At 49.0% G+C, this 27,255-nt stretch overlaps 1 protein-coding gene across 1 annotated transcript in view; it reads right to left on the bottom strand.

Annotated features, from left to right (window-relative positions):
- Positions 1,051-27,255, bottom strand: part of PPFIA4 (PTPRF interacting protein alpha 4) — a 58,071-nt gene continuing 31,866 nt past the window's right edge. The window contains exons 13-29 of the mRNA XM_018059994.1: positions 26,148-26,256; positions 24,441-24,649; positions 22,764-23,004; positions 22,279-22,314; positions 21,928-22,061; positions 21,461-21,627; positions 19,589-19,685; positions 19,011-19,092; positions 18,337-18,537; positions 17,603-17,665; positions 16,992-17,018; positions 15,066-15,241; positions 10,707-10,804; positions 9,883-10,058; positions 7,670-7,738; positions 3,828-4,002; positions 1,051-3,317 (exon numbers count right to left, since the gene is read on the bottom strand). Of these exons, the coding sequence (XP_017915483.1) occupies positions 3,268-3,317; positions 3,828-4,002; positions 7,670-7,738; positions 9,883-10,058; positions 10,707-10,804; positions 15,066-15,241; positions 16,992-17,018; positions 17,603-17,665; positions 18,337-18,537; positions 19,011-19,092; positions 19,589-19,685; positions 21,461-21,627; positions 21,928-22,061; positions 22,279-22,314; positions 22,764-23,004; positions 24,441-24,649; positions 26,148-26,256 (2,110 nt within the window). The 3' untranslated portion in view covers positions 1,051-3,267. The remainder of the gene's footprint in view (positions 3,318-3,827; positions 4,003-7,669; positions 7,739-9,882; positions 10,059-10,706; positions 10,805-15,065; positions 15,242-16,991; positions 17,019-17,602; positions 17,666-18,336; positions 18,538-19,010; positions 19,093-19,588; positions 19,686-21,460; positions 21,628-21,927; positions 22,062-22,278; positions 22,315-22,763; positions 23,005-24,440; positions 24,650-26,147; positions 26,257-27,255) is intronic.

The raw sequence follows: 27,255 nt of genomic DNA, 5'->3' as shown, positions 1-27,255 counted from the left end.
TATCATGCCAGTTACATGGTCTCAGCTTTACAATTTTCTGTTCTATAAAATGGTGATGATGATACATCACAGGGTTGTGAAGGTTTAATGAACTAATACATTTACCATGCTTAGAACAGTGTCTGGCACAGAAAAGTTCTCAATTTTTAGATTTAATAATAATCCTCATAAAAACCCTCTGAGATAATGTTAGCTCATTTATTCATTCAAGTATATTCATCTAGGGACACATGAGATCAATGGGATTCACTTAAAGGAGCTTCTTCACAGCCCTGTGGGAAAGACCAGAGAGGACGATGACTAGGCAATATTGTGGTGGGCACAGAGTGCCTGGGTCAAAAAGGGTTGCTGGTTACCTAATTCTGCTGAGGAGAGGCAGGCAGTGCCTCCCAGGTGACGCTTGAAGTGGGTCTGGAAAGTTCACAGCTGCAAAGGCAAGAAACGTATTTGTGCTGCCTTCTTCTGGTGACGGGGCTGGATAGACACATTTCTGAGTTAGGCTGACTCAAGACAGATCTTCCCCCGACCCAGGGATTGAACCCAGGTCTCCCACATTCCAGGCAGACGCTTTAACCTCTGAGCCACCAGGGAAGCCTGAGAGGGAGAGAGGGCATGGGGAAAACGTCACGATAGCCTCTTGTCCTGCTGCAAAGACTTGGATCTCAGATCTAGAGGTGCTGGGGAGTTGCTACATAAGTGCACAGCACAGTGACATGACTGAAGGGTGTTTAGGGTAAGTTACTTATCCTCTGGCATCAGTATGAAAGGCTGAGAATAGTGAAGCAGGTGTGTACAGAGGAAGAGAAGGAAATAAATCAATCCCAGCAGTTAGGACTCCTCACTCCTTTTCCTATACTCCCTTGGCACAAGCAACCCAAATATAACCTATCAATTCCATGGTTATATAAATAAACAGAAGGTTACTGACTACAAGTTTGAAAAACTCTGATATTTACATTCCAGCATACAACAGCCCTTAGGACTGTGGAATAAGCTAGATGTATCAGGTAAGTTTGAAGTTTAAAAAAAAAAAGACCAGAGCCATGTGTATGTTGTCTCAAGACCAGTTTATTTATTGGTATATACACATCCACACTCAACACTCATACACACCCATCCACCCATTCTTGATGCACTGAGCCAGTACAGTGCTGAGAAGGGACCTGATAAGACACAGGAAGCTGATGGGGGCGGGGAGGGTATGGGCCACTGGTGAGTCTCCAGATAAAAAGTATATTGATGGTGAGGCAGAAGATACACCAAGACAAGAACCTTCCATCACTGTACGCATAACCTTGCTGAAATATATCCCAAGATACCCTGAACAGACCTGGATCCTGCTATGATATAACCAATTAAGATAGGGTTAAGCCACAGAGGAGAAGCTGGGACTAAATTTCCCACTTAGCTAGCCCATCAGAGTTCCCTGAAGGAATCAGATGGCCTTATGGTCTCTGATTGTGAGTTCATCAATCACAGGAATCTGGGGCTCCTCCATAATCTGAACATCCATTACCCAGAGACAGGGGCTTTTTATCTCCATCTGACTCATTCTCTGCTCAAGAACTCCTCCAGCTCCATTGCCAGTGGCCTGACAGACAGGAAGGGCAGGCAACAATGAGAGCAAGGGCAGGTGAATATCTTGTCCAGATGCATGGAAGCCCACCCAGCCCCAGCACTCTGCAGCAGAAGGCGGTAAGTGTGGCACTGCCCCAGACTCCATCACTCCTTCTAGACGGGGTTCTCTGACCCTTCATCCGACCTGCTAGCCTAGCCCCTACTCAGACCCAAATCATGAGCTTGCAAACTAGCTGCTCAGCCACCGGAAGGTTGGCACTGTACTGGCCACTCTCCAGGTAACACGCCCCAGGTACTTTTCCTCTCCTCTCACTAGGAAAAGCTCTGGGTTCCATCAACTCACCCTAAACTTGGGTTCCAAATACTTCCAAGCACCTTGGCAGGAGAAGTATGTGGGTGAAGAAGAACTTATTGGAAATGACATTCCTACCAAACCAGGACCTATATCCCTCAGCCCTAGAGGCAACCACGCTGCTGGGGAGAGCAACTGAAACTGGGCAGGTCTCAGGAATTTCTGGAGGCAGCCCCTGAACACCAAAAGCACCTTGAACTACGGTGACAGTTTGGGGACAAGCAGGAGAATGACAGTCTTCAAGAACACTGGATTTCCTGGACCTAGGACATGATTCACTAAAGGGGAAGCTTTATTTTCTTGCTAGGAGATCAGGGGAAGGAAGCCTCAGATTACCTTTTTCCCAAACCAGATTTTAAGGTCAGTGTATTATTATATACTCAATCCACTCATTAGGTACATTTTTGTAGGGCTGGGGTTATCAAAGAAGTGGGCCAGAGGGGGACAGCAAGGGAAGAAATACTGGGAGCACAGCTGGCAGTTCATGGTTAGCTCTGTTCTGCCCCAGAGCCAAGATCCTTCTCCCTCCAGCCCAGCAGCAGCTCGACGCTACAGCTGGGGCAGGAGGCAATTCCCACTGCCACCTGGGCTTAGAGCTACCACAGGACATCGGCTCTCCCTCTAGCTGACCTGCCTGCAACCTCTCACTGGGCAGGAGGGCTGAATTTCCCCATGCTTATGCTTGACGTTTGGGATTCAACTTAAACCAGGGCCTAGAATCTCCACCTGAGCCTTCCTTCTTTCCAGGTTCATCATCCTGAGAAAGAATGGGGCCGTCTATGTCTCCCAGCCCCCAAAGAGGTCCTGAAGGTGTGGCAGCAGCTACAAGGTGCGGATGAGTCGGGGGAGGGAAAACGGTGGGGAAGGGGGGGTTGCCAAAAGCAGACGTAGGCCATCTAGTGCAACCAAGAGACAGACAGAAACCAGAAGGCCAAATAACCCAAGCAAGGAAGTCTGAAGCGCCCTTTCCTTGGAAGGGCCACCCCAGCCCTTGGTGCTGCATCCTGGTCTCCGGTGGAGTGTGTGGTCCAGACCTGTTAGATGCAGAAGACGGGAAGCGGAGTCCGTCTATCTCCGGCTGCCTTCCTCTCCCTGCCGCAGACCCACAAGCATGGACGACCTGACTGCCTCACACCACCAGGAAACCCAGACACATCCCAGAGAGCCTTACAAGGGACACACGGTGGACTTGGGGTAGCGGGATGCTGAGGGGTAGACGAGTACATTCTGAGAGAGGAGACTAGGAGCCCTGGGAGTAAGGGGGAACCAGCAGGACGGTAAGGGCTATCCGAGCCCGTGAAACCAAGCAGGAGGAAGCTGGCCTTCCGGGGCTGTGGCTAGTCCCGGAAGGCGGAGAGCATGTGTCCGTAGAGATAGTGGGAGCGAGCTGAGAGAGAGAGAGAAAGGCATTTGCGCAGTGAGTTGGGAGCGACTCCCTGGGAGACGGGTTGCAAGGTATCTGCGGTGTGCTTGCAAGCTTGAAGCGCCCCAAACCTGAGAAAGCAGTAAGAGCAAGCGGCAGTGGGCGCGAGCAGCGTGGAGCAACAGGGCCGGCCCGCCAGCCCCGGGCGCGGGGAAGCCTCGAGCCGGCGGACGGCGGGCCGCGGAGCGCCTGCGCCGCGGCCCCGGCCCTGGCCCCCTCACCCCGAGCCGCGGGCACAGCCGCGAAGGACCCGGGGCGGGAGGCGGGCTCAGCAGGAGTAGGTCCGCACTGCTGGGGTCTCCAGCCTCCGCGCCCCCGCTGTCCGGACTAGGAGTCGACAGCCGCCGCGGAACACAGAGCGACGGGTTAGCGAGCTCGCAGCTCGCCGGTGGAGCCCTCCCGCCCGCGGCCGCGTTAACAGCGCCAGCCCGGAGCGGCGCAGCGCGCCCCGCCCGCCCGCCCGCCCGCGCTCACCTTCAGGCGTGATCTTCCGCGGGGACGGTGGCGGCGGCACGGGCCCCATGGTGGACGCGCGGAATGTTGTCGGGAGCGTGTCGGCCGCGGCGCTGAGCGGGGCGCGGCCGTGGGGGTCCCGCGGGCGGAAGCGTTTCCTCCAGGAGGGCGCGCGGCGGAGCGCCTGGTCTTCCCCCTGCACCGGGGGGCGCGCAGAGGCCCGGGGCTAGGGCGCTATGGCCGCCCTTCGTCCCTGCCTGGGAGGGCAGGCAGTGCCTGTTCTAGGGGTACCTTTCCCTTCAGAAACAACGGAGCAAGGTCACGTCGCGTTTCCGGCCCTCAGCCTTTCCCTGTGGAATGACTGCATGAAGCGGATGGCTCCGGAGAGCCCTTGCGACTCTGAAGGCCCCTGTGTTTAGGCGAGGTGCGGTCCCCTGTTCAGATCGGACATCCTGCAGTTTAACTCAGTTTCCCTGTCGCCTCAATCATCTCAAAGTGGGCTTGGGATAACCACTGACCTTTAAAGTATCCCTCCTCTCAGCCTCATTCATGGTTAGTGGTCAACAGCCAGGCTCCATGCACTCCTTCCTGCCCTTCTGGAGACTCATTATGGCTGCAGCCCCAGTGTCCCGGAGGAGTGCTGGGTCAGGAGCCAGGAGACCTGGCTTCCATTTTACTAGCTGTGTGACCCTCATAGGTGACCTCTCTGAGCTTCAGTTTCATTATCTATAAATGTACAGGCTGCCTATATGCTGGATCTGGGGAGAGCAGTGACAAGGCTGGGTCAGGCAGATGGCCAATCTGAATAGGCTCTTCCAAAGGAGGCGGGGGACAGCAGTCCCCTGCTATCTGCCCGCTGTATTGCCAGCCAAGACTCCAAAATAACTCTCTCTGCCAAAGGGCACCCAGAGCCATAACCCTACAGGATGTCCCTCTGCACAAGCCTCCCAACCCACCCTTCAGAGCCTACATCCACCCTCCGTGGCGGCCATGCCTAAAACCCCTCAACCCTTGTGTTGGCAGAACTGTTGCAGGTAGAGTGCTACCAGCGGGACTGAGAGACCCCAACCCACCAATTCTCACCTCAACAACCTCTCCCAGCCCCATTAGGGTTTGCTGCTCCTGTCCCGAGTAGGCCAAATGTTCCCATCAGTTCTTAGCACCATGTATCTCTGTCATAGCATTTTAAAATGTACTGATGAGATTATGTCATCAATTTATTTCTCTTCTCGTCTTCCTTCTCTCCCCCACCTCCACTTTGAAATTCTAATCATGGGGCAGAGATTTTGTTCTTTTTGTTTCAACCAATATATTCCCCAGCCTCTGAGTAGTGCCTGGGAACACTGTAGGTACTCAATAAAAAATTATTAAATGGCAGCTGGCTCTCTACGCACACATCCCACCCCTGAGTTTATGCGGAACTTTCCTCATCAGTTCTGTCTTCCCCATGACCCTATCCTTATCCTAGTCCCGAGACCCTTCTCTTCTGCATGCTTTCTCTCCATTTCCACCTTCAGCCAACACTAAGGTCTTTCTGTTTTTCTCCCGTCCTGTAAAAGGCGTTCTTTCTACTCAGCATCTCCTCATTTCTCTTGAGTCCTGCTATCTCTGTACGGGAGAACTGGATCTAGCCCTCCAGGGCCTTAAAGCTTGAGAAGGGAAACCAAGAACCAGAACTGTTAGAGAACACAGTTCCAAGAGACAACCCAAGATTGCTTATGTGTACTAGATGGCTGGACAGGAGGCAGGCTCTTGGATCTCCAACCTCCCCCCCTGCTACTGTCCCATAGTTCCAAATCTCATATTATTCATGGGACCTGGCATTCTACTTTAAGCTTCCTTTTAAAAAATCAGTTCTCTCCAGCCCTATATCCAACTGCATCCCAGAAAGACCACTACATTGTCAAGATAATATCACCTACTCAATAACTCCACCTTAATGTCTGAAGCCTGGTATCTCCACTTTTAGGAGGCAATGGAATGTAGGAAAAAGAATACAGGAATCAGATACACTTTTGCTCGAGACTTGCTCTGCCACATACCAGCCTATGACTGTAGATAAGTTACCTGTGACAGCAAGTTATCTCTTTGATCTTCAATTTCATCTGTAAGATAATAACCTGTCTCATGTGATTATTACTAGCATAAAATAAGATGTCTGCCATCACTTCACTACCATGCCTTGCCCCATGCCTGGCTTTGAATAGGCATTCAAAGACTATTTTTGTCAGGACTGAAGGAGTAAAGAGCTTTCTAAATTAGAAAGCACCATTCAAAGATTTATGAGAAAGCTATATCAAAGCAAGCTTAGATCCTAGCATATGGGAAATAAGTAGGAAGGTCCTCCTGGTAGGAGCATTAGGAAGATTCAGATCTTAGAACGGGGACACCTAGTGGGGTTTGGCAGTTTATCTCTTTAACTGAAATGCACACACACACACACACACACACACACACACACACGTGTGTATGGTAAATAACACACTCCAAATTTCAAGGTACCTCTGTGAAGAAAACACCCCTTTACAAATTCTGTGTGTTTCTAAGTGTGTCCTATCTACCAAGGCAGAGCAGGAATATGTTAAACCCAACCAAGAAAAGATTAACTGATAAGTAGGTAACACTAATGGTGTCCCATAAGGAGGCCCAGAAGTCTAAAGAGAGGCACTGATGGGGTGGGGGTGCAAACAAAGGGAAGCTGCACAGAAAGTGGGGATCAGCAGATCTGATTGAAGATGGAGAAACTAAAAATAAATAGTCTGGGCTCTTTTTTAACTTGTTTGAAACCAAGGCAGGTAAGGCAGACCTGACAGGGAGGGCAGGCAAGGCTGATGATAGGAAAGTGAGTAGGGAGGCGGAAGGGGAGAGAAGGCAGGCACTGAGGGGACTGTGTCCTCAGGAAACCTATGTGTTAGCAGGCATCTCTTACAGAAGGATTACGGCCAGAACTCAAGAGTCTTCCCAGAGACAGTCCAGCCTAAACTTGAGAGGAAGGCCTGACAAAATCTACTTGGAAGAGACTGTTTCTTCAGTGACCAGGGTACATGAGTAAAACTAGAGGGGAAGCTGGGATGATTGCAGCCTGAGCCATGTGTTTAACTACGTCACACTGAACTGAGGAGCATGTGAGCAAACCTGTCATTGAATGACCTCAGCATAACTTCCACCTCCAAACAATCACACTGCTGGGCGGGTTAGAAACTTTATGAACAGGCTGGAGATGTGCTTTGCTGACAACACTGAAAAGAGGAGGTCTAAGAGATATAGTCAGAGAAGGCAGTGGCACCCTACTCCAGTACTCTTGCCTGGAAAATCCCATGGATGGAGGAGCCTGGTGGGCTGCAGTCCATGGGGTCTCTAAGAGTCGGACACGACTGAGCGACTTCACTTTCACTTTTCACTTTCATGCATTGGAGAAGGAAATGGCAACCCACTCCAGTGTTCTTGCCTGGAGATTCCCAGGGATGGAGGAGCCTGGTGGGCTGCCATCTATGGGGTTGCAGAGTTGGACAAGACTGAAGCGACTTAGCAGCAGCAGCAGAAGCAAGAGATACAGTAAAAGGTATGATCCCAAAGAGATTACCTTTGGGGGAAACCTCTGAGCTTCTGTAGTTAGGAGGTTTGGGGCACAGAGTTTGAAAATGCTAGAGGTTCAAGGAAGGAGTTTCATAGAGACTTCTCTAGGCCTACTGCTAGGCCTGTTTCTGCCTCCTCAACCCCCTGACATCATCCCCATCCTGTATGGCTCGCCTCTTTTAGGTTACTCCATCAATCATCAACCCTAGGAAAGAACTTATGAACTTCAGTGAAGCAGCAGTGACCACCAAATCTTCAAGGTCCCCAGTTCACAGTCAGGTACTCACATCATCCAGCTTCCGGTCTGTGCCCAAAGCCAACAGGTTGTTGAACTCTCTCTCCAACACTTGGCGTGCCTAGAGTCCACAAGGTGAGACAGGGGGAGTAGGTAGGGGCTATGGTTAATGACTTCCAATACCATCTTTCACCTGTTTCATAGGGAGTACAAAGGTAGAGATGGGGTTTTCAGTTCATTTAACCCATTGGCCTTTGATACTGTTCCTTTAGGCCTGACCTTGGTGTCCTCCTACAAGTCAAACTGTAAACCTTAGGATTTTTTCATATGGAGCTAATTAGAAAACTATAATTAAAAAAAAAAGAAAACCAACTATAGAACACATGGATGGACAGGCTTCACCTACTGGGGGAAAAAACCAACAGTTTGTCTATAAGGGAATATCATGGCATATTACTTCTCTGAAGGGGTAAATATGCATGGAGAACATGGATAATAAAGATTTATTTAGATTATATAAATGTATTTTATGAGGTTCCAAATAAAAATTTTAACTTAGGAGACTGCTCAGTCATGGATATTGGTAGCCCTTAGGCTCTGTGGGGCATAAAGGCCTTCTGTAGGCCTCTTAGTACTTTAACTCACTAGGAGATTTGAGAAATGGCAGAAACAAGGAAGTTTTCAAAATTGCCACCAGGTATTTTTAACCATTTTTAGGAAGGATTCCATATTGGATCAGATCCTACTTCCCTTAATAGCTAAGCTAAATGAATCGGTCAGAAAAACAAGAATGGTTAGAGAGCAACAGAGGGGTAGCCCTGCCACTGTTTACAGATGTACTGCTATCCACAAAAACTGGATGTATGTAGAGACAGGAAACAAGATAAAACAAGCCCATTTCTGAGTAGAAAATACTAACCATAGAATTCTGTGAGGATGGTCTTTGTTGGTAATGGGAACATATTTTTATAAACGATCAAAAAGGAGATGCACAGTTAATTTTCAAGTATCCAGATGACACTGTTCCCCTGGGTAGTGAAAAATGACTATGAAGCTGTGTAAGTGGGCAAGAAGGTGACCAATGAGGCTGGAGGTGGACAATCATAGAGATATTGCATTTTGTGGGGAAATCTCAGCTCTTCCTAGAGAACAAGGGGAATCTGTGTGATCCATTCGGACTGGTGGGGATGGGTCACTGTAAAGAGACTACAGGACACCCTGGGCTTGTGTGCTGCCATCACCCCTAAAAGGCCAACACACCACCAAAATTACGAGACAATTCAACACTACCTTGCACAAGCAAAAACTTGTCTGTTCCCAGAATAGCTTGTGCAGCTCTGGTGGTTGAATTTCAGAAGATATATGACAGCTGCAAACAGTCCAGACAAGGGTAGCTAAAATGATCAGGGCATGGAAACAACTCTATATGAGAAAGGCTAAAAGAATTAAGACCACTCTGTCTGGAAAGACAAAGCCTCAGACCCAGAGGTAGCACAATCAGGGTTTATGAAATGACAGAAAGTAGAACTAGTCAAAAACAAACATCTGTACCAAATCACAGACAATAGGATGAGACAGTTGTCCTCCCCAGGGGGAGCCCAACGTGAATTACATTTAGGAGAAATAAGATCAGGAAGTACTTTACACAACAGGTAGTAATTCTAGAGTCCATTATCCACAGGAAGTTAAAAAGGTCAAACATAAGTAAGTTCAAGAGAATTTAGATATATTCTTAGATGATAGCTCCATAATAAATATGAAATGTAATGGAAGGAGATGTCTAATCTTTTGAGCTGTTGACAAGGAGACAAAGCCTTGGCATGGAGCAGCTCTGGGCTGTGTTATTTGGTATATTTAGCTTTCTTAAACCTACGGACCCAGGAGCAGATCCCTAGGATGGGAAACAAAGGAGATACAGGTTCTCTGGTCCTTTTGGGCCCTAGGGCTAGGGTTATTCATTTTCCTCTATGAATAGCCAGGTCAGAAAAGCAACTTGAGGAAAGTCTCAACTGCAATGGTGTGGCTGGGAGGAGATGGAGGTGCCCACTGCGGTGGCACCAGGCCTGTGTTGAGCGTGTTCTGTTTGTGAGGAACACTTGTTTCCTAGGGAACTTGGTTATGCACAAGGACCACTTGGTGGTTTGAGGACATTTGTGATCCCCTGTAGGACAGGCCTCCCGCCAATCCATAAACCTATGCATATCAGAGGGAGAGAAAGCAAGAGAAAGGGAGGCCGAGATTGAGACTGATGACAAGGATGCCCACCTGGGTATTTTGTGTGGGTATCTGGAGAACCAGGGCCAGTGTGTTGTGGTCGAAGTTCTCATCCAGGGCCAGCAAAGCGCCATGCACACCACTCTCATGGAGGTTTCCTGCGTAGTCCCGGAGCCCAATAGACTGGACCCAATGAACTACCTGGTCATTGGTCCAGACTAGCACATCTGGAGGGTGGGGGCAGAAAAGCAGCAGAGACAGGTGTGGCCAAGGCCTCTCCAGGGACAGAAATGGAGGTCCCTGGACCCAGATCCCCAGTCTCCCCTGTCTGTATCGGCTCCTACCCACTCCCACCCCCCTTAACTTTCCACATCTTCTGTCTTCCCTGGTACCTGAGCTCTTGGAGAACCAGCCCATACTACTCCATTCTTGTCAGCCTGCAGGTTCAGGCCAATAGGCTTTCTCCCCAGAGGCCCTGTATCAGGCATCCCCTGTCTCTAAGCAGGCATGGGCCTTTTCTTAGTCTTTCTACCTTCAAGGTCTCTCCTAAGACTTGCCTTTCTTTCTGGTCAAACCCCACCCACAGCACCAAGTTTTCTGAGCACTTTCTCACATCCTTGCATTTGTCTGGTTGGTGGTCCTGTCTTGTGTGTGGGGCGGGGGCTGTTTCTTCTCCAACAGATGGCAGCATCCTCTGGGCAGAGCCTGTGCCTCCCTACAGGCTCTGCCTTCTCCCTCAGATTTGGATCTCCGCTGTGGCACAGGATGCCTCTCCTGTCTTCCCTCAGCCAGAGGCCAGGTCCGTGTAGGCCCTTGTCCCCCCAGGCTGTTTCCACAACCCTCAGAGGCGGCTCCATCGAGTCCGATAGGCTTACCCTTGATCTCATGCTGGCTTTCCTCCCGCCGCTTCTCCAGCTCCTTCCGGTCATAATTCAGCCTCTTCAGGCACATGATGCCATACTGAAGACTGGTTCTGCAGGCACACAGCCCCCCTGAGCCAGAGCCTCAGTGGGGTTGCATTTCAACCTCATCTGCCCCATATCCAGCACCAGTCACAGCACATCAAGACCTACATCCTCCAGGACAAACAGCATCCCAGCCTGCTCCTTCTCCGCCTTCCCCAGGGCTTAGACATGATCCATTCAAGGGTTACTTCCCTCTCTCTGCCTACCCTACCCATCTTCCCTCTAAGCCAGAGTGTGGGCTCGACTGATGAAGGAAACTTCTTTGAATGATAGCAACATGTCCTTCCCTCTCCAGGGTCTGAAATGACAAACACCCCTACAGATACTCTTTTGTGTGCCCATTTCATTGAGTCCCTAAAATGGCCCATGGCATGGCCTGCCCCTATACTGACAGCCCCGCTGTTCCCCAGACATGGCAGACATGCTTGGCCTCTGTGCCTTGGGGCATTTGCAGTGGCTGCTCCTTCTGACTGTGACATCCCTCCCCCTTAGACTGCTACATGGGTCACCCTCCTGTCTCCTTTAAGCTTTGGCTCAAATGTATTTCAAGTTGAGTAGTTGTTACCTTGTCCACCTGATTTAAAACTGCAACATCACCAGCATCACCCCCAGCCCATATTCCCAATCCACCTTACTCTGATCTAATTTTTTTCCTACCACCTTTTATCTATTAACATTCTGCATATTTATAATTCCTTGCTATGTCTCCCACTTACAATGTAACTGGAAGCTTTGTTTTGTTCACTGATGTATCTTAAATTCCTAGAATGGTGCTTGACACAGTCCATAAATGTAAACATCATAAATGCTAAATGGATTACATGAAATAATTTGCATAAACTATTAAAGTACTTTAAACTGTACCAGGTGCATAGTATGTATTCAGTAAAAAATGACTAAGCCAGGCCAAAACCCAAAGACTGTAGAAGGGACCCCGCAGGCTATCAGTCCGAGTTCCAACCTAATGCAAGAGTCATCTCTTTAACAACCTTGTGAGTATTATGAACACCTGTGCCTTAACACTTCTGGTGACAGGGAACTCACTACCTCTCAATGCAGCTCATTCCACCTTGAGCAGCTTTCCTTGTAGTGTTCTTTAAACTTGAACACTACTCTGCCATTCAGCCTCTCTGGATTTTATCATCTATAAAGTGGAGGAATAGAATAGAAGGTCTCTCCCAACTTCAACTACTTTTGACTATAGAGGTCATTGCTGTGTGAGATTAAATTATGCTGGACTGCTCCCTACTTTTCTTACCTCAGTTCTATCCAGGTAGCCCATATGCCTAGAAAAAAATCCCTTATAGATCAGAGACACCATTTCTAGGAACTGTTTTCTGGCTCATGACCTTTAAGCCTTTTGGTCCCCTAGAAGGAGGGCAGATGCACACAGACCTAACTGGAAATGCCTGTCTAACTGCAATCTTCCTAAAATTTCAATACAGTTCCTATGACTTTCAAAAAGCTGTTGTATGGTACAGCAGAAATATAAAGCCCTTAACGTCAGATCAGTCTGGGTCTGAATGCCAGCTGTGCCACTCTCCAGCTGAGTGGCACTTGGCATGTGAAACGGGGGTAGTGCCTTTCCTGCAGAATCACCGTGAGCATTAAAAGTGATCCTGTATGAGAGGGTTTAGCCCAGCCCCTGAAATATAAGAGGCACTCAGTAATGGTACCACTCTTAGGAGGACATTGCTGATTATTGTGTGTGTTTGTTCTCATATCAAAATCGGAGACTCTCACGGAAACCTGCTCAATAGAATACTATGGTCTAAGGAAAAGCACTCTCAGTGAGGTGTCGAGAAAGAATGTTGGCCCCATTCTGCAGCCACTTGACTTGAGGCCTGGTGACACTCAGTCTCCATTGGACTTGTTTTCTCCATCTGTGAAAGAAGTTTTTAAATATCCCTTCCTCACTGTTAAAAAATTATAACTTAAAAAACATTTTTTAAAGATGAGAATATGCTTATGAACTACTAAGTGGAATGAAAGCAGTTACAGACATAATTGAGGTAATAAGGAATGCAGAAATGCTTCATTAACTCTGAAGTACTGACGATTTGGGGCTGCATCTGGAACCATGAGTATAGGCTGAGTCTCTCTCCTGGGACCTGGGCAAAGGGTCAGAGGAAGGCTTCCATAATGCTGGGCAGGGCTGGCCTACCAGATCCTGAAGCAGCCGAGGCACATCTCAGCTTGGTGGGCAATGGCCCTTCTCTCCCCAGCCCCATCAATCACTCAGCGAGGACAGGTGCAGCTAGCTCTGGCAGCCTCCCAGACTGACAGAGACAAAAGAGTGCCTTTCAGCCCTAGCGGTGGGGGGGAGGGCAGACACAGCTAAGGGTTCCAGCACGGGAGGCTCTCCGGCATGGTGGCACGGTTTGTGTCGGGAAACTTGCATTCTGATGGTATCCCTGAGGGACCCTGGGCTGCTACTCCTTCCTATCCCTCAGTTTCCTCACCCATAAAAATATGGAGGCTAACTAATCTCTTCCAAATAAAATTTGTTCTTTATGAGTTGGAGAGACCAAGGGACACCTGCAGACTCCAAATAGAACTTTGAAAAGCCACACACTCTCAGCTGTAACCTTTGACACATTAACCACTCAAGGCAAAAGACCTGGCTCAGATAGCTGGTATGATGTGAAGCTGAATGTTAAAAAGGACTTCCTAAAAACTATAAACTCCTGGAACTATTACCACCCACTTTACTCTCTCACCCAAATGCCAGCTGGGGTCAAGCATATATTTCAAATGAGTGAAGCAGGCTGGAGGGGCTGGGAGGACCTGGGGAATACCTATGTTTTAGAAGGGCTGCCTCCCTAGCTTTAGCTGGTTGTTTCCATGATCCTGTTTTTCAAGAGAAGCCAGACATCCAGAATTCTGTGTAATATTTCCTAATGTTTAAATGTTGGCAACTAAAGTCACAATTTTAAAAATACAATGTAGGCCAAACAAAACGCATTAGTGAGGCAAATTCCGCCCTCAGGCTACCGGTTGGCGACCTCCACTGCAGACATTTTTGCACAGAAGATCTGCCAACAAAGAGAAGGACACTGGACAACTTCCTGTACAAAAAGGATGTATGTTTAAAGCTGAGAGGCTCAGATCTGGGATATTAGCAGAGCAAGAATCCAGATAGAACTTTCCTCTGATCTTGTAAGGAATTAGGCACCTAAAATAGATGCTGGGTTCAGTATGAGTCTTCTCTGGATACATGTAGGGAATTCAGCAAGCCCAGTGACAAGAAATAAAATTCATATCTATGAGGAAATTTTTTCCCAGTGAAGCTAAAAAGAAATGACTGTGTCTTAAGAGTTGGAGGTGAGAGGATTGAGAGGGTAACAGGCAGGAAGGCCAGGGGTCTCCCAATGGAGGAAACAGGTTTCAAGTGTAAGACAGTTTTATCTCTCTTAAGTGGCAGGAGGAAACAAACCAGCGATTTTTTTTTCCCTTCTCTATACAAATTTAAAAGGAGGTTTCTCTTAAAATTCTGTGTTGCCATAATGACACCTGGTTTCACCTGAAGTTAACTATTCTCAAACCTTGAGTTAACCAATGCATTTTTCTTATAGAAATATTTGTCTTAAACTATGTTAATGTACTATGCATTTATCCCAGACTGTCTTCAAGTCAGTTTCGCCTAATGGCTCAGAACGGACTTGACAAACCAGTATGTTATACTCAGACATTGTTCCCCTAATCTATGTAAACGAAACTATTTGTATGGCAATCTGCCCTTCTACAAGATTCAAGTCAATCGTTTTATGGCCCGGGATGAATAATCTGGTGCCGAGATTATCCCAAAATGCATCTTATGGATGAGGGGCCTGGTGCCATTCTGAGTTTTAAGACATTCCTGTCTTTCATTGACAGACCGCTAGTGACTATATAACATCCAGCTGAAGACTAGCACGGGGGTACTCTTTCTGCCCCCTTCTGATGCCTATGTCAGAAGCTTTCTCTATCTCTGTTATACTTTAATAAAACTTTTATTACACAAAAGCTCTGAGCGTTCAAGCCTCATCTCTGGCCCCGGATTGAATTCTCCTCTGGAGGCCAAGAATCCTGGTGTCTTTTCATTCAGCAACCACCTTTCAGGACTAAACCCTCAAATTGCAGTGGAGACAAAGATTTGACTTTCCCTAAATGGAGATCTGTCACTATCCCAAACTGGTAAAGAAAAAGCACCTCTATTCCTGGAGACAGACCCCCAGAACTGGGGGAGACCTGTGCTGGGAGGCGGCCGTGGGCTCCAGCCTGGCTCACCGGTGGGAGCTGTCCACCATCTTCAGGTGGACCCGCAGGTCCTTCTTGGTGAGGTGATCCAGCATGCGAGCATCCACGAGGCACTCCATGAAGTAGCTGCGGTACTGGGGGAGCCCCAGGCTGGGGAGCCACTGGTTCCCAATCCACTCGTGGTTCATATCCCCATAGACCAGGGTCTGAGGAACAAGATGGAGGAGGATGGGGGCAAAGGCAGCGTCAGCAGGTTGCCGCTAGCGTGTTGTTGAGAGCAGTCTTACTCCGGCGTCCATGGCAATTCAATAAAATTGCAGCTTACTTTCACTGAGAGGCTGGGGAACAGTGTCTGAGTGTAACATACTGATTTGTCAAGTGGGAGGTGGGGATTTTTAATGGGATTTTTTAAACCCTGAAATGATGTATTTCTACTCACTTATCAATTATCAACAGTAATGAAAAGAAGCTTGTATCTAGGCAGCAGATAATAGGAACTCCTTCCCATTCACTTGAAAGGCATTTGTGGTGTTGTAAGGCCGACTTAACCTCCTGATTTCCAGTCAGCCACAAGCCTGCTGAGTCCACGGGTCAGGCTGCGTTATAGAGGACCTGCAGTGTGGCTAAGAAAGCCAGTCTTTCTTGGAAACTATCTTCATACGGTTCACAAGGGATTGTGTTTGACTAAAGATGTAAAAAAAATGAAGTAAGGTGACCTGTGCCTGAATAGCCAGCACTCTTCTCTAAGGCTTGGTGGTCTCTCCAGAAATCCTCTAGGTCCTTTGTATGCTGCCTCCCCACCCCCAACACACCATGTGCACCACCCCCGACCCAGTCTGGTTCTGAGAGGCCTGCTCCAGTTAGTCACTGCCTCCTGTCTTGCAGGCAGGGACCTCTCTGACCATCTACCCTTAGAAAGAATTTTAACAGCAACCCTCCATCACTCTTTTCACCTAATCTGATTTTTTTTAGAACTGAAAATTTTATCTTATCTTTTAAAAAATAGTTCATACATATAAAATATATGCAGCATATGTTCATTGTGAAGCATAAAGATGAAGTTAACATCTCTGGATGTCATCCACTGCGGCCTCCATCCCTGTGTCTTCCCCAGCTTGTGCCCTGCTCCCTCGAGAGGAAACACCTCTCCTGAGTTTTCTATCATTCCCCTGCTTGAGAAAATGTTTTATTGGTTCTTATGGTCACTGATGCATACTTCTTTAAATAATATAATTACATTTGCTTGGTTGAGAGTTTTAATAGAAAATCTTTTGGGACTTACAGTTTTCATGTTACATTATATGTGTGTCATTTATTTCCTCTGCTGAATAGTATTTTACTGGGACAATAGACTGTAACTGATCAGTCCAGTCTACTATTGCTGCAGTTGCCCAGTAAGTATAAACAGTGCTGCTCTGTGCTTCATTTTAATTCATGGCACTCATATCTATCTGACACTGTCCATTTATTTGTTTATGTACTGTCTATCTCTCCACTAGAATATAAACCCCAGGAGGGCTAAGTTTGCTTACTTCTGTAGAGCAAGGCCTAACACCTAGTAGCTGTTCAACAAATCCTTGCTAAGTGAATGAATGAAAGCCCTTTGCTAAGCTCACCAGGGGTACCCCCAAGAGGGTCAGGAAGAGGAAGAGGATTCATACAAATGATCTCAATACTCCTGGGAAGGCTGTCAAACTGAGGGGAAGAGGCAGGCATGCTGGGGGCACAGCCATCCAAGGCTCCTCACCTGCCATGGTAAAAACCAGAGGTAACGAAAGGGGACTGAGGAAGGAAGGAGGCAGGGCTTCAGCAGAGGAAAAAACCTGTGCCCAGGGCTATTCGTGTGCAGAGGGACCTAAAAGACCAGGGCTCAGAGTCCTCCAGGAGCAAACCTGCTGGGAGAACACCACCCCAAACTGCTGCGAGGTGGTTCTGAACAAGGGGACAGGGTCTTACCTGAGCCCAGCTGCCCTCCTCACTGTCCTGGGAACAAGTGCAGCATGTCGGGGGAAAGAGGCAAAGTCAAGAAACCTGGCAGCCTCCACCCAAGGCCCCATCGGGAAGAAAGAACAGACACCCCAGCAGCGGGATGGGTGACTAGGGAAAACTTGCTAGGATGGTTTCAGCACAGAAGGCTAGTGCACATGCCTGCATTTGCAGTGAAAGGGGATCAAATGTGTGTGTGGCAGAATCATAGCCAGCCAAGTTCCCAGGTCCTCATCACCTTCCCTGTTCTTTCCCCAAGGATCCAGTGCAAGGGCAAAGACTGGCTTCATGTCTGTAGCCGGGCAAGATTTTCCCAAGTCCTCCTCTTCTCTGCAGTACATCAGGAGCCTAGCGTGAGCCTGTGAGCCCCCTGGGATGCACCCCCACCCCCACCAACTGTTTCCATTCTCACTTCTTTCCCACCAACCTACCACTCCGAGAGCAGAACTCCATCAAACAGCAGGGATCCCAATCTTATACTGTATCAGCTGCAGCCCCCTTTGACTTCCTATAACCTTCCCCTCATCCTCATGCAAGTCATCAGTCCTAACCCCAGACCCAGGACCCAGTGCCTGACTCACTGTTTTAGTGGATGCTGCCAGAGTTTCCATCTCTTCGTGGGTGACCCAGACATTCCCAGAAGACTGCAGGCAGAGAAGAAACCTAGCTGGTCCTGTGTGGGGGTGCCTAGGCTCCCTATCAGGCTGAGAGCCTCAAGGACAAGGACAGAGCTGCCTTCCCCAAGTCCTATCACAGGCCCAGCCCAGAATTCTGCACTCTAGCTCTGAGCAGCTCTCTTTTATTACCATGTCTGCACTGCTTAGCACAGTGTCTGGCACACAGAAGTACTCAGCAAATGTTTTCTGAATGAATCTGAATAAATGGTGTGAATCTGGTATAAGGACTAACCCAATCACAGAGATGGACTACAGTGAAAGATTTCCTCTGGGCCTCTATGGAGAGGTTTACATTCTTCTGGAGAGGTTGGAGGGCCAGAATTTACAAATGCCCTATACCCTCTGCTTCCCACAAAGGCCCTGTTTGCAAACTCTGCCCAAAGATTTGGAATTCCTGGCAGAGGAAGAATTGGGGAGATGGAGCTCATGGGCAGTATGTGGGAGGCAGGGAATTACACCCGCTGAGATCCTGCTGAATCAGTGTTACCACCTCTTGGAGGCCAGGTGGGACCCTTTGTGGGGACAGGAAGTAAGGGGCAGGACTCAATGCTACCATCTTCCCAATGACCCATGGGAAACTTTGCAGACACTATTCTGGGGCTTTTGAAAATATTCTAGGTGAGGGAGAGGCCACTCACAGTCCTGGAGGTGGGCGGGGCAGAGGGGCTGGTCAGCGACACCATCTCCTGGATGGCCAGCCGGAGCTTGAGCCGGTGCAGGGCATTGCTGATGCCAATTTCTCGCTGGATCTCTGTGTCCGATAGGGCTGACATGATGGCGCCACTCTTGACGTTGGCCCGGCAGGCTGCCACATACCAAGCAGGCATCCCCACCCAGAGCTGCAGATACGAGGCACAGAGGGTAAATTCAGCCCCTTTCTCAAGATCTGGGCTTCACTCAATACTGAGAGGCAATGGTCAGGCCTCATCCATGGTCCCAGAACAGCAAATTTAGACATGTGGAAATGACCATCACCAAATGCTTTTTCTCATTTAACAGGAAACTCTGAGGCCTGGGAAGGTGAAGGGATTTTACCAACACTAAGGCTCAGTGATGATTAATTCCCAGACTTAGCCACACGAGAGACATCAGAATATAACATCCACTATGTCCTCCAAAGTAACAGGTATGCATGTTTGGGGAAAGGAGGTGTTGGCTAAGTGCTAGATATGGCACTGTGCACTTCGCAGGGGAAAAACATGCTGGGAAAATTTTAGAAATACCACCCCTTTTCCATAAGGAGTCCTGTCCTTTCTCACGCACCCTTCCCACCAGACCTGAGTAGACTTGGACGCCCTTTGCCCAGGTTTACCTCTAGCCAGGAGACCACAGTAGGGCCGTCCCACTGGGCAAAGGACATTCCTTTTCTCCGGGCATCTTCAAGCAGCTGGTGTCTTTTGGGAAGAACAACAACAGATTTACTAGTCCTTTTTTCTTTGTCAACCATGCTTACTCTCAGGGACCATGGGCTCTGCCAAGACGTGGACTCTCACTACCCCAGCTCCTCACCACAGGACTGCCACCTTTGCGCTATGCCTGAAACAGTGTAACACGAAGCCATGAGGAGCAACACCTCTCCATTCCCAGAGGTGAGGGCTTTCAGGTTGTTTGCACATGGCCTGAAACACAGACATTTTAGTTTGCTCTGTCAGAGATCCCAGGTGCTGGGTCATAGCACACTTGTCTCCTTCTCCCAAAGCACCCGTCTCCTTCTTGCTCAGGTCATCCTAAGAACAATCTCCCAGCCCCCACTTAGACCAGGCCAACTCAGTTCAGAAAGGGCCTTGCTGGGCTCTGACTGCCTGAGCTCAGCCCCATGGCAGTCCTGGGGGATGAAAGTGAGTGAAGGGCTGGATCCCACCTTGGCAGAGCCTAGCCTGTGCTTCTTACTTCTTCTTCAGCCTCCGGTCCTTTTCTGCCTGGGTTCCCAGCTTGGCAGGCACCATGGGCTCCTGCAGACCGAGCTCAGAATCTGTTAGTAGTACAACTAGAATGGAAGAGACGGCATATCAGCTAGGTCCTCCGCTTCTCCCAAGGCCTGGGTCAGGACTGGAGAGCAGACCAGCAGGACGCGCCTCAGTATAGGGGAGCCTGTGGGCCTGAGGGACCACCCATTCTTCCTGGAGCCTCCACACAACATCCCTACAACCCGGCGGTCCCACAGTGGCATCAAGTGGGTCACCCCGAGCCCAAAGAGCCTTCCCCTGGGGGCCTCAGCTCTCTACGTGTTTTCCAGCCAGAGGGCTAGAAGTTGTTCCACCCTAACAGCAGCAGAATCCTAGCAGAACTTGTCCCTCCTCCAGACCAAGCTGCGAAGGAAACTCGGAGAGCCAGAGTGGGCTTTGGGCTCAGCCAGGATTAGCGTGGCCTGGGCTGGGGTGGAGAAACAGGAATGCTCAGACAGTTGTGTCTGGGCCCCTTTCTCAGGGCCACTCACTTGCACAAATCACAAAACGGAACATGCACGGCTCTGTCGTCTTAAGGATCTCCTGAACTGATGCCAGAGTTCATGGCAGGGGCAGCACTGTAGAATTCATTGCAGTCCCAGTCACTCCTCACAAGTATACAGGGGGCAGAGGGTAATCCAGAACTCAATCTGCAATGCTGTTTTAGGTTTAGGTGCCAACATGGTGTGGGGAACGTAGGAAAGCATAAGGCTTCAACACAAGATGCCTCTTGCACTGCCAGAGCTTCTCAGCCCTGGCCCCTCCCGTCTGTGGCTGGCTCCATAATGTACTTTACAAGGCCTTTATGAGCTAGCCCCAGCCCAGGATCTAAACCCACCTCTTCCGTTTCTCCCACACCCTTCCCTCCCCACTGTGACAAGATCCAACTATGTACAAAACTCTCATACCCACCCTCCCCCTCTCACACACAAATGCTTCTTCTTGCCTAATTCCCACTTAGCCTTCAAGCTTCTGCCCAGGTGTTGCCCAGCAGAGAAAGTCACTCTCATCACTCCCACTGCTTCATAACTGACCTCTGAGTTCCAGAAGCACATTGCTATCTTAATATTGTTTTGGAATCATCTTTTTCTTTTTCATTAGAAACTGAACTCCTTGAAGGAATGACTACTGCTCTATGAAGCCTTGCTCACTACAGTAGTTAATAAATGTCTGTTGAGCAAATAACTGGATAGATGAGGGCAACAAAAGGAGGAAGGGAGGGAAAGGAAGAAAGGAAAGAAGAAACAGGGGAAGGGACAGGAAGACAGCTAACATTTACGGTGCACCTAGCACATGCCAAGCACACACTGGAACTTTATATTATCATAGAGGTGTTAATAATGCTACCCTTGCCCAAGTACTTACTTGACTACAGTGTCTACCAAGTTATGATTAGGCATTAGGATATTTTGAGTCTTGGAGGCAAGATATACTAGGAATTAACAAGTGACTCTCCTAGGAGAAAAAAAAGCCCAAGAAATTTCTCCTGAAAGTCCTGAGCACAGTACACTAGAAAACCTCCAAACTGGAAGAAACCTCAGAGGTCCAACCTCACAATTGATACAGGAAGCCCTTCTACAGTACACCAAATAAACAGCCATTCGTCTGATGCCTGACACTTCTCATGGCAGGAACTACCACCTCATGAAGCAGCCCTTCCAGCTGTGAAACAGCTCTGAGAGAAAACTGCTTCTCTGGAGCGGAATCTCGGTGTCTGTGGCTTCTCCCCGCTGGTCCCTGGCAGAGAAGGCTGGATCCAACGACACCCTCCTGCTTCTCCCCTACTCACACCCATTTACTAGGGTTAGACAGAGACCATGGCCTGTGGGTCCATCCCGGCTTGGCTGGATCAGCCTGCCTTTCTCCTTCTTCCCAAACAGGCGGCCGATGGATGACTTGATGCCCTTGCGCTTGGCACCCTTGTGCAAGGAGTCCTGGCTGCTGTTGCTGCTGCTGGGGTTGCTGCCTGGATCCTCCAAAGCACTACAGGATGACAGCCAGGACGGGGTGGGGTGAAAAGAAACAGACTTAAATTACAGCATGAGAGACAGGAGCTAGGTTTCAGGAAGAACTCACAGTAAGTGTCAGAGTTGAAAGGGTAAGGGGGCATGATCAGAGCATGGGACCAAAAGAGACATGGAAATGTCCTTCTCTCATGGTGTTTCAAAGAGAAGTGAGATGTTCAGACACCTGGGACAGGTGAGATTCAGCCTGTTCAGAAGCAGAGAGGGATGAGGTAAACTTGGGGAGGGAGAGGCTTGAGATGGGGTCTGCTCCATTTACCTCTTGCCTTCTTCCTGGCTCAGGGCTGGGTGGCCACGCTTTTCTAGCTGCAGTGTCCTGGGTGAGGAAGGAGGAGAAGTCTCACATTTTATGGTGGCTTTATCCTCTCGGTTCTCTTCCCAAGACACTGGTGACTGAACAGACAGTGGAGCCGTCAGGGGGTAGAGGGAGCGATCGGGGGCTTGCTGACCCAGCCCAGACAGGCGGAGGGGCGGAGAGCGGCAGAGGGGAGGCCCTGCCGGGGCCTCTCAGAGTTCAGACTCAGACTCAAGGGCCCGTGCGGGAGAAGTTGAAAGGGAAAGGCGGGGGAAAATTAACCTGTTAGTACCTGGGTCATCAGGCAGCACTCACCAGCAGCTTCCTCCTATGCTTTCTTAAGTCACTGGGCTGGAAGAGAGAGTGACAGGTGAGCTTGGACTCATCTTTTGGATGCTTGAACATCTACCCTAAGGGGAACCCAGTGGTCTTAGGATGAGAAGATAGAACTCAGCGCCTTATACAGGCCTGAAGAGAATATCACAGCAAAACAAACCCACAAAACACCGGCTTGAAAAAAAATAAATCAGGGCTTCCTCTGAAAGAGAGAAAGACGTATGGGCGCTGGGTGAATTTCTTAAGCATTACCCAAGGGGAGAGGGCAAGAAAGTAACCACGTAGCTCTTTCCAAACCCAGAAGGCTGTGCTGGTAACCTGGCATGCCAAGGTCTATACACATCATAAGAAGAAAATGCTGTGCCCCAACTGAGAGTGAGCCCTGCAGTCAACCCCCCTCGGTCAAGCCTGAAGCAGAGCCTAGTGATGACAAGGTTGCTCATCAACTGCTCCGAGTCTCTCACCAAGGTCATGACCCCCATCCGGTCCAGGTCCTGGGCAGCACTGCGGGAGGTAAGCTTAGGTGTGGCACGGCCGCTGAGTGGAGGGGATGCGCTGGCCAGGGACAGGGCGGTCAGAGAGGTGGGGATGGAGCCTCGTTTGTGCAGCTGGGTCAGGTCTAGGGCCTCCATGCTGCCACTAGTCACTCGAGTTTCCAGCTCCTCAGCACGGAGCTCTGTGGACTCCTTCTCTTCCTGGATCATCCTGGGAGGCAGGCAAAATCAGGCCTCACTGTTAGCCCAGAGAGGACTAGCAGGAGGCACGTGTGGGCACTGCCTGAGTCACCACCCAGTGACCCAGGGTACAAGGCGATGCTCAGGTGTATCCCAGTGTTTGGGGGCATTGCAGGGACATACAAGGCCTTGTGAGCACAGCTGGTTCTATCCCACTACAGCTTAGCAATTTTCTGCCTGGTTAACTGGCCTAATGTAACAAAACTCCCTAGTTTAACAAAAGCAGTTTGCAAGGAAAGGAGGCAAGTCCGTCAGTGGAATATGAAACTATAAAACTATAGTTTTATAAACTATATAAAACTATAAAAATATACCCAATGTCAGGAAGGTCTAAGTCAGTAGTTCTCAAACACAGAACCTTTAATTGATGCTGATCGCTGATGGAATGTTCCCTGTTCCACAGAAAAATTAGAATAATAGTGATAATGTTATGTGTATGGGGGAGGCACTCAAGAGAGAAATGTGTGTATGCACACTCATACACACACACAAATATAATGATGTCAACTATCCTTTAGAAGCAGGACCTATCTTAATTCTCAGAGCATATCTTTCCAACTTTAGGGATGTTAAAACATCCTTTCTTTGATAGAATGGTTATGATAGGAAATGGTAATTATCTTTATTATTTCATTTTGCAGAATGAAAGTTGGCAGTACTATGTTAGTACCCTTCTGTGTGTGTGTGTGTGTGTGTGTGTGTGTGTGTGTATGTAGTATTTTCTTTTTAGCTTGTCTGTGAAATCCAAAAGTGTGGGAACCACTGAACCAGATGACCCCTACAGCCCTGTAAAGCGCGGATGTTCTCTGCTTTGGAATTTCCTTTGCCATTTGCCGCAGACATTAATAAACTCTCTATAAAGATGGAGTAAAGTGCAGATCTTGATAACACTCCCTGCCAGCGGCTTCTGTCTGACGCTTCATTAGGGATGGGCGGCATGACACAGTGCACGGAGCTGAGAAGACTTTGAATCCTGGCTCTGCCACTTAGTGCACTGCTCTGGGCAAGTCATTTAATCTGCCTGATTTGTTTCCTTGTCTGTAAAATGGAAATAATGCTGTCTCCTCCAGTGACTGTGATAAGACTGACAAAAGATCTCACCCTGAGTTGGCCTCAGTATGTGGGCACTACACAAAAGTGGTTGTGTTTAGCTGTAGGAGGTCAGGAACACAGCCTCCAAAGACCCGGGAGAAAAAATGAAGCCTGAGAAGTCAAGCTGAGGTCCCGCCCCTCTACGTCAGTGCTGTGCCAGAACCTTGCCTGATCCCCACACAGGGTCCCTAGATGGCACTCAAGGTGCAGCTGTAAGAGACAAGCAAACACATACAGAATCCCTCCTGCAGTGCTCAAACACGAAGGGCCGCTGTCCTTCAAGGAACCTCCCAGGCCCTCCACCCCTGCCCTAACCTGATTTCCTCGTTGATGGCATCCAGCTGCTCCTGCAGCATCATGGCCAGGGTCTGGGCGTCTGAGTGGCTGCTGGGGGAGACAACGTCCATGGAGCCCAGCAGACCCCCTGGTTCATCCTCATCCACATCAGAGCTCTCACGGTCACTGTCAAAGGCAGGGGTGGCTGTCGGGACCAGCACCTCAGGCAGTGGAGATGGCTCCCAGTCCTTAGCAGAGAAGGATAGAGAGGTGGGTAAGATGCACTGAGAGCTGAGGAGCAGGACCCTCCCCAGCTACAGCAGAAGCACCGACATCTCCGGGGAGGCTGTTAGAAACGCTAAATCTCAGGTACCATCCCAGACCTACTAATTCAGAATCTGCCTTTTAACAAAACTCCTGGATAACTTACTTGTATGTTAAAGTAAGAAACACTACCCAACCTCAAGGAGGCAGACAGCAGAACAGTTAGGAACAGATTCCAGAAATTGCCTTCCTTTGAATGCTGGCTCCACCAAGTCCCAGCTATGAAAGAGCTGTTTAACCTCTCTGTGCCTCAGTTTCTTCATCTGTAAAGCGGGAACAGTAACAGTATCTACTTCATAGTTAGCTCTGAGGATTAAATTAGGAAATGCATGTAAGGCACTTAGCACAGTGTCTGGCACCAAGTGAGTGTTATGTAAAGTCTGTCCATTTCTATGCACACAAAAGGTAAAGAGAACAAGAGAAAACCAAGCAGGCCTAACTGTCTTGTGTCTCACGGACTTTCAGCACATTACAGAACCCTCTGGTGAACCCTCAGAGGAGGTAGCTTCTCAGAAATCATCCTACGAACCTCTTTGGTAGACAAAGGCCTAGAAGTGCAAAGAGCACAGAACTGGGCTGGGAGAGTGAGATCAGGGGAAGAAAAGGGAAGAGCCCATCTCTAACCCTATCTTCTGTGTCCCAAACCCCCCAGGGGTCTTTTCTCACTCCTGCAGTCTTTAGACTGAGCTCCTGGGCAGCTGCTGTGTTGTTATAAACAGGAGGAGGACAAGAAGAGAGGGGAGAGAGAAAAAGAGGGGTTTTCCTAAGGGTGGAGATGAATCCTTCCCCATCAGATAAGAGTTCCCTCCTTCTTTACCTCTATCTTCTAGCGCCCTAGAGCATGTAGGGAACCTGCGTTCAAGACAGAGCATGGTTAACAATTACGGGGCTAGGAAGGAATCAGACTTCCCCAAAAGACTGAAGTCAGTCCTTTTCTGCCCCTAATCTTTCCTGTTTCCTCTCAGCTTCCTAGGCAGACCCCACAGAAACTACATGCTTCTCAGGAAACTGCAGGAGCCATCCCAAGCGTCAGTTTTAATCTGTTATCCCGCCCTCACCTCCCCCATAAACCACAGCTTTTGTTTCAGAGAACTTGCCAATTCCATCTTGGCCCTACTTCCCCCACCCCCACCACTGAAACACCCAGGCACACGTGCACAGGCTTCAGCAGGGCCTCAGGGACTGGCTGGCCACCCACCAGCCCCTACCTCTTGCCTATCAGGAGGTCAAGGCGAAACACAGCTGTTGTAGCTGATGACGGCCTTAACCCCGAGGCTGCAGCTGTCACTGACATGGGGGAGGGTAGGGGGAGGTTGTGCACCACACACCAGCTGTCTGTGAAACCAGAGCCAGACACGTGGCTGAACTGACCCCAAATTCCCCTGGGGAGACCCATCCACACTCAACTCTCCACCCCCTCACCTTGGCAGACTGTTCCCGCCGAGCTGAGTAACAACGATGCAGACCTTGAGATGCGTGGGCAGTTGTGCTCATGGAGAACCGCACATCCGTTGCACTGCCCGTGTATGCCCTTGAGTGGTGGATGGGGGAGAAAAGGTGAGCCCTGAGGTCTGACAGCCCCAGCTCATACTCACTGGCCCCAAAGAGTTAAGGGATCTTCAGCTTGGAAAAAAAGACCTGACTTTTGTAAATGATTTAAAGGTTTCCATGTAAACAAGAGATTAGGTTTATTCTCTGGTGCTTCAAGAATGAGAATGATCCAGGTGAGTAAGTTCTAGGCAGGTAGCTTTTCATTTAATATAAGAAGAACCTTCAAACAGTACACAAGGTATCTGGAGGGAGAGGGGAGTTCCTGCTTATCCCCACCACCACTTTTCTCCGCAACTCAGTTCCAGGTCTACGATGGGGTCAGTACTTCTATAGCCAAAGCCAAGAATCCTCAGTCACTAAGGAAAGCAATGCCAAATAGCTTGGTGTGCTCCGGGCTATGTCTTTTTGCTTGGGGTAGGGGGTTGGTCCCTTCTGAGCATCCTACAGGAACGGAGGAGTAGGAGGAATTCCAACTACCATTTCCTATCTCTATTCTCTGCTTCTCTCCATATGTGCTCTGTAGCACAGTCGTGTCCAACTCTTTGTGACCCCATGGACTGTAGCCTACCAGGCTCCACTGTCCATAGAATTTTCCAGGCAAGAACACTGGATTGGGTTGCCATTTCTTTCTCCAGGGGATCTTCTAGACCCAGGAATCGAACTTGCATCTCCCGCATTGGCAGGCTGATTCTTTACCCACTGTGCCACCTGGGAAGATGCTTCTCTCCATACTTCTATGCAATAATTCCTAATAAACTTGAAATTGATACCCAAGTGTCTACCACCCTAGAAACCTACAGACTTCTCGTCAACATCTTTTCCTAATATGTCCTATGCTGCCCCTCTGCACATATATATACACACATTTACTTTTACCTCTCTTCAAAAAAACTGATCCCTATCTCCCTGATACAACAAGAGCATGACCATAGGGAACCTTATGAGTTCTGATCTAAGACATTTTGGTTTATACAGAATA

Source organism: Capra hircus, chromosome 16 (genome assembly GCF_001704415.2).
Source record: "Capra hircus breed San Clemente chromosome 16, ASM170441v1, whole genome shotgun sequence".
Classification (NCBI taxonomy): Eukaryota; Metazoa; Chordata; class Mammalia; order Artiodactyla; family Bovidae; genus Capra; species Capra hircus.
The sequence above is the reverse complement of the archived record's forward strand: the minus strand, read 5'-3'. Positions and strand labels throughout refer to the sequence as shown.